The 17,280-nt window shown below is 42.2% G+C and overlaps 1 protein-coding gene across 1 annotated transcript in view; it reads left to right on the forward strand.

Annotated features, from left to right (window-relative positions):
* The first annotated feature begins 2,027 nt into the window (after positions 1-2,027).
* Positions 2,028-17,280, forward strand: part of LOC138968050 (glutamate receptor-like) — a 108,330-nt gene continuing 93,077 nt past the window's right edge. The window contains exon 1 of the mRNA XM_070340613.1: positions 2,028-2,362. Within this exon, the coding sequence (XP_070196714.1) occupies positions 2,248-2,362 (115 nt within the window). The 5' untranslated portion in view covers positions 2,028-2,247. The remainder of the gene's footprint in view (positions 2,363-17,280) is intronic.

Below are 17,280 nucleotides of genomic sequence, written 5' to 3' on the forward strand. Positions count from 1 at the left end.
TGTGAGCCATTTTCTGCCGTGTTTCAGGGGTAACAAAGTAAACATCACATATCATATCACTGTTTGAAAACACATATCAGGACAGCCGGTACCAAGTGACAACAATCTGATGTTGGTGCCTAATAAGTGTTATTTTTAATAATATTGGTCGTTTTAATCTTCAGGGCGCAATCTGTAGATGACACATATGTGGAGAAACAGACACACAAAACAACACAGAGAAAGTCACTGTATTACAAGTTGTAAAGAAATACACGTTTTACAACATACAAAGGTGTCCTCAGCTTTCAACAAGCTTGTCGTGGAAATATGTTTGAGAAGCGCTTCGTTCATAGTGATGGTCATTCGTATGTATACTTGATTTCTAAGACGTTCAAATGCATGTAGCTTTTATAGTTACCATCATGAAAACGCTGCCAAAAATAGTGATTGTTTTAATATGAATGAAATAATTGACAGCATGTGACAATAGACTGCGGTCTTTGTCCGGCGACGGGCGCTATGGCCTTGTGGATAAAACACCAGCTTCCTATGCGGAAGGTTGAGGGTTCAAATCCCAGCCGTGCCTGGTTGGTTAAGGATAGAGATGGTATCGATCTCCCAGGTCAACTTATGTGCAGACCTGCAAGTGCATTATCCCCCTTCGTGTGTACACGCAAGCGCAAGACCAAGTACGCCCAGGAGAAGATCTTGTAATCCATGTCAGAGTTTGGTGGGTTATACAAACACAAAAGCAGCAAACATGCATCCTCAAAATTCGGCGTATGGCTGCCAAAATGGACGGGTTAAAACGTGTATACTAAAACCACACTCCTACACAAAATCGAATACGTGTGTACGTGGGAGCTTCAACCCTTGAACGAAGAAGAACAAGAAGAACAAGAAGAACAAGAACAACAAGAACAACAAGAACAACAACAAGAGGAAGAAGAATCGTCTCATAGCGCTAGCATGCTGGCCCATGTTGTGCAACGCATGAAAGTTGCCAGTCGTCGAGAGAAGCAGTCATAGCTAACGGGGTCACGGAGACGTATTTACGTTGACCGAACGTGTGCTTTTCCACACACGCACATCATCGATTTGCATAACAAGGACCTCTCCTGGTTTCTGTGAATGTCTGCAATAGTCTGTTTAAGATGCTAATTCAAACGTTAGGGGGGGGGGGGGGGGAATTGTATGGGCAACATTGGGGAACTCTTCTTTGCGTCGTGTCGTAAATATGTAGAGCAGAACTATTCTTGGCCACTATAAAGCCAACGAAAGCACCAACATAAGGGGAAGGTTGAGAAAGGAAAATGTAATTATCTCTTGTTGAATTGTTGTTAGTGTGAATCGTGTTTTTAGAAAGATTAGATTAGAAAGCAAATGGCTTTATTGACTGGGAGTTGTTTGGGCATTGCTAGAATCCTCTATTTCAGTTTCGGTTCTTAATTATTATTATTATTATTATTGTGATCATTTTTATGCGCCTAATCTAGATATAGCCCTCGGCGCTTACATATTAATTTCTGCCGTTTGAAATTAATGATTTAACAAACAAAAAATAAAGAAGCCCGAAAAAACAAGAGTCCACGACGACATTGAGAACTAAACTATCCTTGATTTTGGAACGTCACAAGCCCACGTGTTTCAGATTTCTTCTTAACTTTCTTAACTCAGACCCTCTTGTGTTATAAAACCTTATGATAACTATTCTTAATTTAAAAATGTTGCAGTAAACCTGTTTGAAGTTTCATTTTGAGTAACAAAAAACACAAACTCCTGTTTCCAATGGTGAGCAGGATTGAAACGGAACACAAGTACTGAGCCACGTTGCAGGAAGCCATACGCACAAGAAGTATCGGCATTGTGCGAACTGCAGAACACGTTTTAATGACGGACAAGGATGTCGTGGTTTTCACAAAAGCAGCAATAGAACAAAACAAACCATGGCTCTCTATTGTTGAAGTTCCTGCTGAAGCTAACAGTGTGCACAGTAATCCCAGATACATAGAATCTAGCGGAATTTAATCATCCTCAAACTCTCACCGAACAGATAATAAGGCCTGACATTTTTATCCAGTTTGTCTTTATTGTGCTGCCCGAAACAGGCCAAACAAAACAGGAGGAGAAATTGCTGTTTAGCAGCTGAGAATTTGTTGTGACATTCCAGCCTTGTTTGAAGTGTGTACTGTACACAGTCTTGTACTGTGCGCAACAGGTTTGACTTCGTAAGACAGTGACGCCGACACGACTGTCAGGAAAGCTATGGCGTCACTCAGTCTGCACGTGATGTCGGTGTTGACGACGATGGTGATGGTCGTTGTGCTGTCTCTGGTGTTGGTGGCGGATGGAACCAGTTACCGACATCGAATTCCTATTGGTGAGTATGTGTATCTGGGTGGATGGGTGAGTGGGTATCTGTGTGTGTGTGTGTGTGTGTGTGTGTGTGTGTGTGTGTGTGTGTGCGTGTGTGTGTGTTGTGTGTGTGTGTGTGTGTGTGTGAGTGTTTGTGTGTGTGTGTGTGTGAGTGTGTGTGTGTGTGTGTGTGTGTCTGTGTGTGTGTGTCTGTGTGTGGGTGTGTCTGTGTATGACACGTGTCGTTGAATAGTTTGTCAAACTATAGTCTATCGTCATTCTATGTATGTCCCTCTCTGTAAACCATTTCTTTCTTGAGTGATTTTCTGTTTGTTTGTCTGCCTGCCTTTCTTCCTATCTGCCTTCCCGTTTGTGTGTATGGTTCATCTGCGTGTCTTACCTTGCTAACTATTTTTCGAAGACTAGGATGTGTTTCACACTGTGCTGCCAGAAACAAAACATCCATACCTATGGGGGCCCAGTAGCTCAGTTGGTAGAGCACTGGACTTGTGATCGGAAGGTCGCAGGTTCGAATTCGGGCCGGGACGGACACGGGTCAACTTTATGTGCAGACCCAGAGACGGAAGCCATGTCCCACCCCCGTGTCATCACAATGGCACGTAAAAGACCTTGGTCATTCTGCCATAAGTGCAGGTGGCTGAATACACCTAAACACGCAGACACCTGGGTAGCGCGACTCCGTTGCTGTTAGCTTTCCACTGGGAGGAAGCGACCCGAATTTCCCAGCGATGGGACAATAAAGTAATGAAAATGAAAAATGAAAATGAAATGAAATTTAAAGATTCAGGCGTCGGGTATACTACGGAGATCGTCTGGCGTCTGGCATTATGGGGTTAGTGCTAGGACTGGTTGGTCCGGTGTCAGAATAATGTGACTGGGTGAGACATGAAGCCTGTGCTGCGACTTCTGTCTTGTGTGTGGCGCACGTTAAATGTCAAAGCAGCACCGCCCTGATATGGCCCTTCGTGGTCGGCTGGGCGTTAAGGCCCCCCAAAAAATAGTCTGTTTACGGTAACCCGACCGACCCTATTTTTTTCGCGCGACCCTAGACTTTTTTGGGGGGCATTTGGGAAAAAAAATATAAAAAAAAAAAAAAAAAAAAATTAAAAATATGGTTTTTTGGAGAAAAAAAAAAATCCCGACCTACCGACCCTATTTTTTGGGCCTATGTTACCGTAAACAGACCTATTTTTTTTTGCCTAAGCAAACAAACAAACAAATACTACGGAGATTGGCATATTTATTGTTCAGAATTATGTGCTATCCCAAGTGAATGAAATACTATATAGATAATAGACTTCTGGTGCTATAAATTCTTGTGGAGCTACTCTGAAATGTGATACTTCACGGTTTTTATTCTTGTCTCTGTATACGGTGCATGTTCTTTGAGAGTTTAACTTAACTTGCAGTTTTACTAATGTGCTGAAAAACCTACCTCGCGTTCGTATTTAAATGTTATTTCAATTGCTTTGAAAAGAAAACGTACTACTTTGTATCCTCTGGTATTCATTTGTTTTGTAAAATTAATTTCTCTACTTGTAATTATGTTCACTGAAATCTGAATCAAGGCTATTCAGTTCTGTATGTCTGTCTCTGTCTGTTTGTTTGTCTGTCTGTCTGTCTGTCTGTCTGTCTGTCTGTCTGTCTGTCTGTCTGTCTGTCAGGGCCGGACCAAATGAGTTGTAAGGGGGGGGGGGTTCCTCCTTTTTTTTTTGGGGGGGGGGGGCAAATCAGCGAAGTGGCGAAGCCACAAGCGCGCGCCTGCAAAGCAGGCGCGCGAACTAGGGGGGTCCGGGGGTATGCTCCCCCGGACAATTTTTGAAAAACGGTTAAAATCTGTGCAATCTGGTGCATTCTGGGCCTTGTTTTGAGGGTTAAGAGCAGCATTGTTTTGGTGCTAAAACTAGTAAAAAAAACACTCAAAGCAAAGTACATGCTTTTTCCAGGGGTGGGGTTCCGGAACCCCTGGAACCCCCCCCCCCTGGGTCCGGCCCTGTCTGTCTGTCTGTCTGTCTGTCTGTCTGTCTGTCTGTCTGTCTGTCTGTGACCTTTAAATCGCCGACCTTTTGTCGCACTCGACCTTTTTGTCGCACTCGACTTTTTGACTTTCGACCAAATGTTATCGACCTTTTGGGTCCTGGACATGTTGATTCTCTTCCATTGAATGCTGCAAACTGTAAAACAAAACCCGGTCCGAAGGATTGGACGTCGACTGAAATTACATCGTTGGAAAACTGTCCGCAGGTGATGCGGAAATTGCTTATTGCTTTCTGAAATCGTGTCTGGCGTTGTTTTGTATCGATACCTATTTTGCAGTGATATTGTTTAGACTCTGTCCTTTTAAGGCTTTTTTAAAATGTTGTTACAGACAACATTTGGCTTTCATTTCCTTCCGGATAAAAGTGTGTATTTTGTTTTCTCTCTTTCTCTTTGACTTTCTTTTTTTCTTTCTCTTTCTTTCTTTCTGATTTTGTCTTTCTTTCCTTCTTTCTTTCTTTCTTTCTTTCTTTCTTTTTTTCTATCTATCTTTCTTTCTTTTTAATGATGTTGTAAATCCTGAGGTCATTTCTTCTTAGATCGACTTGATGAGTGTGTCGAATAATAAGATCCGCCCATGGAGAGTTCCGCCAGTGTCAGCGTTTCTACAAATGTGTGCACATGCTAATAGGTTTTTATTCTCTTGGGTTTTGTTTTTACATTCTATCTGAGATCCTTTTTTTTCCGAAAATGAGATTCCTGAAGTTTACTCTGTAACAATAATCGATTCTCTTTCTCAAGGGACGAACACGGAAGATAAGAGGAAAGTGTACATTATAAATTGAATTCGACGGTATTGGAATGTAATGCAAATGATAAGCTACGAAATTTGTGAGAGAAATTCACAAGCCTCCAAACACACGCGTTTAACAAACAAACAAACAAACAGACAGGTACAGACGAGGACAGGCAGGCAATCACTGACGCAAAAGTTTCATGTTTTATTATTAATCCTTTAACCTCTTTTGAGGCACGGAGGATGACTTATGTTATAAAAATACAAAGGAAACAAGTTTGGTCACAGCTACACAGTTCGATAGGTATATTCAACAACAACTACACAATGTAGATACTAGTTATATATATAACCTTCCACATTCACGCACGCAAACACACTCACACACACACTCACACACACACACACACACACACACACACACACACACACACACACACACACACACACACACACACACACACACACACACACACACTCACACACACACACACATCCCGATAGAGAGGAGATTGTGAAACAGGTTTAGGAAAGAACATGTGTCTTTACACAGACATACGCAGTGAACAATATTCGTAGGAATATGACTGATTCCTGGAAAATGTAATCCATCAAATGGTTTAGGACTGACATCCGAGACTCATGTGGGTTGGGGTTGTTTTGTTTTTCTTCGTTCACGTTTTTCGTATTTTCTTGACAAGAGTAACAGTATCTCCTTCAAGGATGTCTGCGAATATTTTCAAGATCGGAAACAAAAGATCTGTCATGGTCTTTCAGTATAGCTAGTCCTTGCTGCAACACACATATTACACGAAAAGCTAATATATTGCTGGGTGTGGGCAGACGCTAGCAAAGAGAGCCCTTGACATGTCCGGTTATTGAGATGAGACCTTGGCATGTCTGTTTATTGAGATGAGGACTTGACATGTCAGGTTATTGTAATGATGACTTGACATGTCAGGTTATTTAGATGAGAACTTGGCATGTCAGGTTATTGAGATGAGACCTTGACATGTCAGGTTATTGAGATGATGACTTGGCATGTCAGTTTATTGAGATGAGACCTTGGCATGTCTGTTTATTGAGATGAGGACTTGGCATGTCAGTTTATTGAGATGAGGACTTGGCATGTCTCCGACACATGCCACTTTTCTTTCTCTTGCAGCTCCCTGTGGTGGCGCAAATTTGTTTTGAAGAAAATCGATTCTTACTGTCTTAGAAAGGTAAAGCTGGTTTTTAGACATTGGTGATAGATGTTGCCAGTTCCTGGACAATTGCGGTAACACAGACACTGCCTGCGCTCGTGCTTCAAGGAATCCAAAAGGAAACAGGCTGCCAACGTTCAAACATTCACAATCAAATTGTGTTTTAAAGTATGTTGTAGGAACGTTTCATGCTGACAAAACAAAAGGTTGCGATTATTTCTTGCTTCAAGGATTGCCGTGACATTTTTTATTTTGTTTAATTTTTTGACATGTTAACGAAACAGACCGTCGACATTATTTTCATACTCTAAGCATCCTCTCTAGGAAAAGAACAAAACAAAATACATACATGTTAATATTGATTTCGCCAAAACAATCAAATCACGAAGTTTTATTTGCGTGTGTATTCGTAACAAAATCAAAATAAAACCACCACACACACAATCCTGATTTATAAGTGCTATGGTCAGGAATAAAAGCTGGTTATCATGTGTGCCTGTGTGCTTAAGTGTTAGTAAGAGTGACTTGGAGAATGAGGAACATATGAGCTTGCGGTATTATTATTGATTGTATACTATTGTTAACTTTAAAGCGTGTTGTTCTCTCAGGTACCAGGACACTGGTTCCGCACAACGCTCACATACTGTATTGCACACAAGGTATGCATTTATATCGCTTGCGTCCCTTTGTGTCTAAAAATAAAAACCCAAAAAACCACGAGTTGACACGGTCCCGTTTCCAAGGTCGTGACTTGTATAGCTACTTTATCCTACATACGTGAGAGAGACACTCGTGAGATAATAATCGTTCAAATCACACGTGTCTATATCATGTAAATGAGGTCATATCAAGTAAGTCTGGCAGGGACCTGTTTTTCCACTGCTTATGATGCCAATGTCACCGAGACAAACGTCATTATAGAAAATAAAATTGCGCTCGCTAATTACCCTCGATGACATTTTAGAACTAACACGTCACGTCACACTTTCAGAGTGACGTTTCTTTGCTTTGACGTAATAGACTGCACGAGGCTTTAGAAGAGATCGAGGTTCCAAAACAAGCGTCTTCAATTTAGCTGCCTTGACTGCAGGACATTTTCAGTGAAATACACGTAAGTACAGTATGTAGGATAAACAGAATACTACATGGCTTACTGTTTCGTACCAGATTTACACTCGTTGCTTTTTCAAATAGTGAACATGGTAGACTGCGACTTCTGGATCGGCCCATTTACAAAGCATATGAAACTAAACTGGTGCTACTTCCTACGGCACATTGGCAATAGTTGTCGGGTGGTTAAGTTTATCTACTAAAGCACTCGGACTTTAATCTGCATAAACACCATTTGAAACAATTCATGTCCTGTGACATGTACGGCAGGGGTCAACGAAAATAAAACCACTTATAATTATTTCACTCGTTTTACAATGTCTCTATAAACCTAGCACACGAATCTGAAACTGTTTATTCGTGTTATAAAGTTATTTCAATTTCAAATATGTAAAGAGCTGTAAAGCACACACAGACACGCCAAAACGCCTACCCTTCCTGTCCACTCAGTCGCCAGCTGGTAATCGGAAGTCAAATAATCAGACGCCAGGGCAGGGTCCACTAATCAAAGACCTACCTGTTTCCTGAGAACTGATTGTCCTGTCTAGACGAGCTGTGAACTTTATCCGCCTCACCCTCCTCTCCCTCCTCCACTCTTGGATTCTCTGACCGTTTGTCTGTTTTTCTTTTTCTGGGGTTGGCTCTTTCGCCCTCAGATGCCAATCTGATGACGTTTGAAAGAGGATCGACAGTTGAGCAATTGTCTGTGCGCTGAACCTTATTGGTGGCTCTGTCAGTCTGCCACCTACCTCTCTCTGTCCATTGATTCTCCTTTCTCTCTCTCTGTCTCTCTGTTTGTGTCTCTGTCTCTCTCTCTGTCTCTCTCCTCTCTGTCTGTCTCTCTCGTTAAACACACACACACACACACACACACACATACACACACACACACACATACACACACACACACACACACACACACACTAACACTAACACTAACACTTAAACGCTGCTGGTGTCGTTATTGTTGTTGTGGCTGTTGTGTGTTGGAACAGAAGGCATTATAATTTATAACAAGATAGAAATAAAACATAATTTGGAAACCGAACTGTCTTCTCCGGTTTGGAAATAGTACGTCTCTCTGTGGTCACATCATATCTCAAACTACCATTTTTGCATTGCGAATATGTACCTTAACCCCAACGTTAGTATAAATACCGTTTAAACGCTGAATGCCGTGCCTTGGCTCGGTCCAAACGTCCCACAAAGGGGTGATTTCACTGTCAGTTTGGCGATGAGTTATGACCCACCAGGCACCGGGGGAAATATTCTCTGGCACCAAATCAGTACACTGATTAATTCACTGTACCCGGTGCAACGATCTCATGTTTCGCATGGTTTCAGCTTTCGCATTCGATATACATCTTGACTGAAATGTTGCTTCCCAGGCCAATAAAAGAGGTACACTAATTTGAGTGAGAAAAGCACGTCAGTTTCTTACAAATATAGGAAAATCGTGATGAAATTTGATAGATTGGACGCCAAAATTCGATTACTTCAAAAACGCACCGAGTGATTCTGTCCTTTGAATGACGGAATGGAAAGATTTTGAGATGAAGCGAACTTCTAAGTTAGAATACCGTTTGTTTGTTGTCGAATTTGATCCCATTAAAGTTAAGTACCAAAGGTCGATCATCAGAACTTTGAAAGAGAGGAAGAGGGGGGGGGGGGGGGGGTGGCAGTGGGTTATACGAGATTAAAAAGGCCGACGGCGAAAGCTGAGCTCAGGCGAAATATGATATCGTTGCACAAATCAAATTAACTTTACTATCTAAATCTGAGAAATTACATTTGTGGCGCATGGACAATGGCGTAGCATCTCATCAAGCGCGATTGCACGTATCATCATCGTTGCCCATGGGGTTCCTGGGCGTGTGGTTTGTGGAGACGGGCACAGTGGCGTGGTGGTAACACGTCGGCCTCCTAATCGGGAGGTCGTGAGTTTGAATCCCGGTCGCTGCCGCCTGGTGGGTTAAGAGTGGAGATTTTTTCCGATCTCCCAGGTCAACTTATGTGCAGACAGTATGTGTCTACACGCAAGCACAAGACCAAGTGCGCACGGAAAAGATCCTGTAATCCATGTCAGAGTTCGGTGGGTTATAGAAACACGAAAATACCCAGCATGCCTCCTCCGAAATCGGCGTGTGTTGCCTGAATGGCGGGGTAAAAACGGTCATACACGTAAAAATCCACTGGTGCTAAAAACATGAGTGAACGTGGGAGTCTAAGCCCATGAACGAAGAAGAAGGAGAAAAAGAAGAAGGTTGTGTTGTGGTACATATTTCTAGGAGGTTTTTAAAGATAGACACAACGATGACTATGTCCTGGGCGAAGAATTTGATAAAGCACAACCTCACGTTTGATAATGGTAGCAAGCATGGTAAACGAGTTCTTGTTTGTACTTGTTGCAAGAAAGTCCCGATAGATTTGGTAAAACAAATAAAGACCATTTCGATGTCGTCGTGGAATTTTGGCGCAACTCGATTCTTGACGAATTTGATGTTTTTGAGCTTTAGACTAAATAAATAATTGTTCATGAAATATGTTCTCTTAAATACGATTGATAATGGATGCTATTTAAATCATGTTATCTTTCTATCCCTACCAGGAACGAATATAAACACTATTTCACAATACACATAATCACTTTTGTCCTCCTGATTTAAACGCGGTTCGGCAAAATTCCACGACGACGTCGATTTTGTGCAGTTTTCTTAAAACAGGAGATATCACAACGCTTGTGACCTTGGCACCAAGCAAATGTATTGACCAGTCCACTGTAGTCCTGTGTGCATTGGCGCGGGCAAGGACATTGGGGTAACGTTTGAAGAAACACGCCTGCACAGTGTTCATGGTCATGTGGTTTGGCTGGGTGGTATCAGTCCAAGACATTTGTCAAGGAAGACCAGTTAAGGTATTGGTTTAGAGATGTACACCCTTAACTCTTGATGTAGCTTTTAAGCAGCCAAGATTTCACATCTCATGCTCTCCCCTTGCAGGATTCATAAGCTTGTGGTTTTGCTGGGTGGGTGGGATAATTCCAAGACATTTGTCAAGGAAGATCAGTTGGGGAATAAATGTTAAGCGGGTCCGATGATATACAAATTCGTAACTCTTGGTGTAGCTTTTGAGCAATCACGACTGCACATCTCATGATCTACCCTTGCAGGATTCCCGTACTTGTGGTTTGGCTGGGTGGTAGTATTCCAAGACATCTGTAACGGAAGTCCATTGGGGGCATTTATGTTAAGCGGGGTCAGAGTTGTCCTGAACTATTGGAGTAACTTTTGGCGACGTACAAGGACACATTTTGTGATGGTCTCTAGTTGTGGGGATCCAGAGCTAGTGATCTGATTTGTGTTGCTGCTAAAGGGAATATTAGTTAAGGAGCATATTATTATTACTTTACTGATTTGTTTTAGTGGATGCAGGAAAATGTGCAAAGCCTTGGTGCATCATTGAATCAAATGACTGGGTCATTTTTGATAATGGATTTGTGTGTGTGTGTGTGTGTGTGTGTGTGTGTGTGTGTGTGTGTGTGTGTGTGTGTGTGTGTGTGTGTGTGTGTGTGTGTGTGTGTGTTTGTGTGTGTATGGGCATATTTGATGTGTTTTATTGTGGGGTTCGTTGGGTATTTTTGAGGGAGCCGATTATATACATTAGTTCAGTCCAAGAATTGCAATAACACTTCTAGTCTTGGTGTAGGTGTTAATGATGAACATATCAGCAGCCGGGTAACGAAAGCGTCATTTACCGATACCGCCTATAACGAACATTGATCAATTCCCTGCACGCTTGCGGACTTTTCTCGAGTTATTGGCACTGGCGTTGCATTTGGTTAAACACGACTGTGCCCATTTAATAGTCGGTTTCTTTCATTCCGAGCGTGTGGTTCGTATTTTGTTGTGGTACACTTTTGGGTGATTTGTTGAAGAAGACAAGCTTGTGCTGTATAGATTCGCGGAACACTGGACTGCTTTTAAATAGCGTTTAAAATGTGATGATTGCTAGGTCGGCTGTGTCATCGTAAACTTATTTGAGACATTTTTCAAATATGATATATGAACCCGTTATATACAAGGTTTTGTTTTGTACTTTTGGTTTTGTTTTTCACCGACGATCACATACATCATAACATGACTAAGTCACCAATAACTGTATTTAAACGTGAATAAATAATAGACACAAAAGATTCCAGATTGTAAAAATAACCATAAAAAACACGTAATGCACACTATAAGAAGAATATCGAAGATTTGAGAAATATGCGACCGAACCGGTCATGCTTATTATCTGCCTCCCCCCCCCCCCTCCTCACCACTACGCTCCAATGCAAAGATTATTATATCGGGTAAAAGTAATTGTGACCCTAACGCCATAACCAGACAAGGATATATGTGTGAGTGTGTGTGTGTGTGTGTGTCTGTGTGTCTGTCTGTCTGTGGTCGTGCGTGCGTGCGTGCGTGCGTACCCACGTGCGTACCTGCGTGCGTGCGTGCGTGCGTGCGTGCGTGCGTATGTGCTAGTGTGAATTGCTAAAACAAATCCCCATACAAAAAAGCGAACGCTGTTGACAGTCCCATTGTGGAGCTCTACGTGACAGTCTCACTTGGTTCTGACAGCATTATAGTGCTGGGGAAATCCCCAAAGATGGCTAAATCTTCATTGGTAGCCCACCACCGTGGCTCCAGACTATAATGCTTTGCGCGGCACTACACAGGGTTATCACTCATGATGATGAAGACCGTTTTCTTGTCTATTGAATTTCTCCTGGGGTCAATTCAGGACGAGTTTGCTATAACTCAGTTTTGCGTCAAAAAATCATATAGTCATCGATTTAAACAAAAAAGAGGTGTATATTTTGAATTATTTTGGGGGTCAGTTCAGGACTTTCTAGCCATTATCCCTATTTGCATCTTAAACTCATATAGTCATCGACTTTTTACAGAGTCTGCGAAAGTTTTGAGGACATGAATTGTCGAGGTTTTATAATTGTGTAAGAGAGGCAAAGTTTGAGTATATTATAAAGACCCTGTTGGAGTTGGAGTTTTTAATTTTTGTTTTGTTTTGTTCGTTTGGTCAGTAAGTTTTTTTTGTCAGTGGGTTTTTGTTTTCTTGTGTTTTTCATTTTGTTTCTGGTTTGACTTTTAATTTGTTTTTCTTTATATACGACCAAGACCATCCTGCCAATGCTGGAGCACGGTGGTTCAAATGTCTGTGCAGTACGTCTGCACTAAGCACTTGTAGTGGGCTGTTTCTACATTATGCCTGTGTGTGTGTGAGAGTGCGTGTCCCCGATGCTGAACAAAACCAACAACAACATTCACACAGACTTTTGTTTTCGTACTTCCCCAAAAAACTAATGTACACAACCTGGGTGAAAACGGAATCACAAACGAGTTTGAGAAGCATCACAAACCGCAGCCTAATGCACAATAAGAAACAAGTCGTGTGAAGCGATATCAAAACATCAAACAAACTAATTTTCTAATTTGTAAGCTTTCGAGTTCAAATGCAATCCCAAACCCCGGATTGAATCAAAGATTGTTTTACCAAAAATGTCAATCAATTTGCTTGAAAAATGAGGTCGTGACAGTGCCGCTTCAACTAAGTGTGTGTATCAATAAAAAAAACAAGACACAAGGTTACAACGAAAGACTCGCGTAGAAAATGAATGCTATTGTAAATATATACACAGGGGAACGAAATAATAATAATAATAATAATAATAATAATAATAAAGATAGCTTATATAGCGCCGCTTCACAAATTTAACTATGCTCTTAGCGCTGTACATCGAGATATAACAATTTCAATAATATAAATACAAAGATGATATTATAATAATACACATTTACAAATATCACTCACGTGCATACATCCTCGTGCACACCACGCGCATACACACTCCCACTATACTTGGGGGGCAGAGGGTGGTCAAACGTTCGGGGGCGATGAAAAGGTTGGCAGTCCCAAAGCCATTCTCGCTTTGTCGTGGCAGCATTTTATGGCAGACGAAATCCAAAGAGAGGAGACAATCTCCACCGATAGCCTTTGAAGCCTGTTCCAGACAGTCTCTGGTACTTACCCTGGCACCAGACGAGATTGTCACCCTCGTGCTCCATTCTCCTCGCCTTCCATTTCATCCGTTTCATCTCTCTCGGGTCACTTGTGGACATTTGAGTTATTGGTGATTGTCCGTTCTATCGCTATCGACTGTGAACCTTATCGAAAAGGCAGACACTTTTTAAAAATTTAATCACATTTTGACTAAATGTTTTAACATAGACTTGGAATCGAGACGAGGGTGGTGGGAATGTGTGTGTGTGTGTGTGTGTGTGTGTGTGTGTGTGTGTGTGTGTGTGTGTGTGTGTGTGTGTGTGTGTGCGCGTGCGTGGGGGCACGCGTGTGTGTGTGTGTGCGTGTGTATGTGTGTGTGTTATGTGTGTGTGTGTGTTATGTGTGTGTGTGTGTGTGTGTGTGTGTGTGTTATGTGTGTGTGTGTGTGTGTGTGTGTTATGTGTGTGTGTGTGTGTGTGTGTTTGTGTGTGTGTGTGTGTGTGTGTGTGTGTGTGTGTGTGTGTGTGTGTGTGTGTAAGTTCTGTATTGTGCACCTCTGCGCTGTGAGTGGTATCGCGTAAAATGTCAGTTTTGGGCTGTCTGTCCATCATATGGTATCACTAACTCTCGGGTAGAGATGCTTCGTTTCGAGTGAGGGGGGAAATTGTTTTCTTAAATGAGCATAAACTGCAAAGAGATATGATACTTTATGGCCTAACTAAGATTCAATTGGCCCCTTTTTTTAAGACAAAGAAATGCTGCATTTTGTTTCTGGTGCAAAAACATCATTTAGCTAGACGTGAGAGTCAAAAACAAAGGACTCGTAATTCAGCACGCACATTGTTTCTTAGGGCTTTACTCAAACTAAATGAGACGTAGAGAGGCAAAGCATCATTTGCATAATGTTGAATTCAATTCAAATGCACATTTTATGACAACTACGGTTATTTTGTTCGTCGCCGGATTTTCAAATTTGCATTTCTTTCCAGCGTATGTAGATGAACAAGTCTTTCGCAGCTCGCAGCAGTATTAGCTTTCTCGTGGAAATAGGGCGAAAAGAAAAACACCCCAAAATGCAACTCTTGACTGATCGTTGAGGAAGGAGAATTATGCTCCGACTGGCCATTTCCAATCGCGCCTCACGGCTGAGTTTTGATCACAACATTATCATCGCCTGGGTTTTCTTCTCTAATCGCTTGTCGTTATAATTCTCTTGTTTCATCTTATGAACATTCTAAATGTTAGACTAACTTATTGTCTTGTACATAATAACAACTGTGTGAATGGTGCTATACTGAATGAAAGAGTGTGACATGAAGTTCTTGTACATCATTGTAAAGAGTGTGAATGACGTTTTAGTTTAGATGTCAAGCGCTTAGAGCAAGCCTTTTTAACGAAAGTTTTTGATTTAGCGCTATATAAATGTTCTTCTTATTATTATTATAATTGAACGCTGTTGTTGGGTGTTCGTTTGCTTGCTTCTTTCGTTTATTCCTTCTTTCTCTGTTGACATCTACAATTAGACGGCCCTGCTTGGTTTGATAAACATCCATCGTAGCAGAGGCGGATATTTTGGAATTTCTCACTGGACACAGTTAAAAGGATTCGTCCGTAGATTACTGTGTGCGTGCTGAAGACTAGCCTTTGCCCATTGTCATCCTTCTCGGGTCATGCCTGGTCACTGTGCGTGCTGAAGACTAGCCTTTGTCCATTGTGATCCTTCTCGGGTCATGCCTGGTCACTGTGCGTGCTGAAGACTAGCCTTTGTCCATTGTGATCCTTCTCGGGTCATGCCTGGTCACTGTGCGTGTCGCTAAGTCATTTCTCTCTTTCTTCGTCACGTCGTCCACTCTCTACTGTAAAGTGGAGAGACTGGAAGTTCTTACTTTTCTACTATTTCCTTCCCCTTCGCAAGTTCTTCGTCATTCTCGTCGTCTGTAGCGTAGTCTGTAGCGTAGTCTGTAGCGTAGTCTGTGGCGTCGTCTGTAGCGTAGTCTGTAGCGTAGTCTGTGGCGTCGTCTGTAGCGTAGTCTGTGGCGTCGTCTGTAGCGTAGTCTGTGGCGTAGTCTGTAGCGTAGTCTGTAGCGTAGTCTGTGGCGATTCGGTTTTCATTTCTGTTCTCTTGTGTCTTCTGAACCTTTCTCTCTGTGACTGGTACGCTCACTCTCTCTGTTTCTGTCTTTCTCTCTCTCTGTCTCGTTGTTTCTGTCTCTGTTTGTATCTCTTTCTGTCTCTGTTTCAGTCTCATTGTCATTTCTATCTATCAATCTCCTTCTCTCCCTCTCCTTCCCTCTCTCTCTCTCCCCCCCTCTCTCTCTCTCCCTATGTTCTTACTTTCATTTTATTATAATCATGTAGCAGTAGTTTTCTTTACTTGTTTATTCATTAGCAATTTTAGACTAATCCCTCTTTAGGGCGAGGGCCAGATGTAGAAAAGCAGATCGCTGCTTACTCTATTACCCTCGTTAAATAAATAATTGTTCTGTTCTGTTTTGTTCTCTCGTCTTCGGAAATGATTCGGGAGAACTGTGTAATTTGTTTAACACGCACCAAACGAACAACACAAAAACTGACGCGGAAATGACCATGTCTGCTAAGGGATGGAAATAGTGAGCCATCCCATTGATGTGGACATTGTGTAACGTTTCTCGGTTTCAAAATTGTTTCCCTTTACCCCCAATCTCCCCATCGCAATGAAACTTCAAAGTTTTGGCGATTAAACTTTCTGACTTCTGACTTCTTCCCCCCTCCGTCTCTCTCTCTCTCTCTCTCTCTCTCTCTCTCTCTCTCTCTCTCTCTCTCTCTCTCTCTCTCTCTCTCTCTCTCTCTCTCTCTCTCTCTCTCTCTCTCTCTCTCTCTCTCTCTCTCTCTCTCTCTCTCTCTCTGTCCTGTAAATTGTTTTTCTGCCTTTTTAAAAAAAATTACTTTTATGTTTATCTTTTGTAAATGCATATACGATTAGAAAAGTCCCTCTCTGGGCGAGGGCTGGTTGAAAAGAAGCTAATTTGTATTGCTTATGCCACAACCCTCGTAAAATAAAATTTGATTTGATTTGATTTGATTTGATTTGATCTCTCTCTCTCTTTCAGAGGAATAGTCCTCTCTTTAGCGCAAGGGATAGAACTAGACGCCACACAATTGATCGTTCTACCACTTTCGTTCAATATAGAACCATCATTGTCTCGCCGTCTTCCTGTCAGTTCACAAGCGTTGCCGCCAGATAGTGTTGGCTTAATGTACTCGTGCATGTAATTTTTGTCATGTTCTTTTTAACACGGAAGAAGATCAAACGATCAACTAGTGGGAAGGATCGTCGATCTGTTATCGTTTGCTTGTGTGTGTGTGTGTGTGTGTGTGTGTGTGTGTGTGTGTGTGTGTGTGTGTGTGTGTGTGTGTGTGTGTGAGTGTGAGTGAGTGTGTGTGTGTGTGTGTGTGTGTGTGTGTGTTTGTGTTGGTTTGTGTCTGTCCGCCTGTCTGTCTGTCCCTCTGTCCGTCTAACGCCACAGAAGACGGTGTGTGTACACACTATGCACGTGTACGCGTATCTGAAATATGTATGCACCATCATCATTTACCCCCCCCCCCCCTCCCTTGCATCCTCTGGTCCGTCAGTTTGCTTGACGTTTCTCCGGCCTGTGCTCGAATACCATCACCCTCCATTTTGGGGATTCTGGTCACGTACGGGTAAATACGCGTGCAATGCGTGTCACCTTTGTTCAACGGCGTGCCAGTCACAGTCAGATCCTCTCTGCCTGGCTCGGAAGTCTCCGCTTA

Source organism: Littorina saxatilis, linkage group LG6, assembly GCF_037325665.1.
Source record: "Littorina saxatilis isolate snail1 linkage group LG6, US_GU_Lsax_2.0, whole genome shotgun sequence".
Classification (NCBI taxonomy): Eukaryota; Metazoa; Mollusca; class Gastropoda; order Littorinimorpha; family Littorinidae; genus Littorina; species Littorina saxatilis.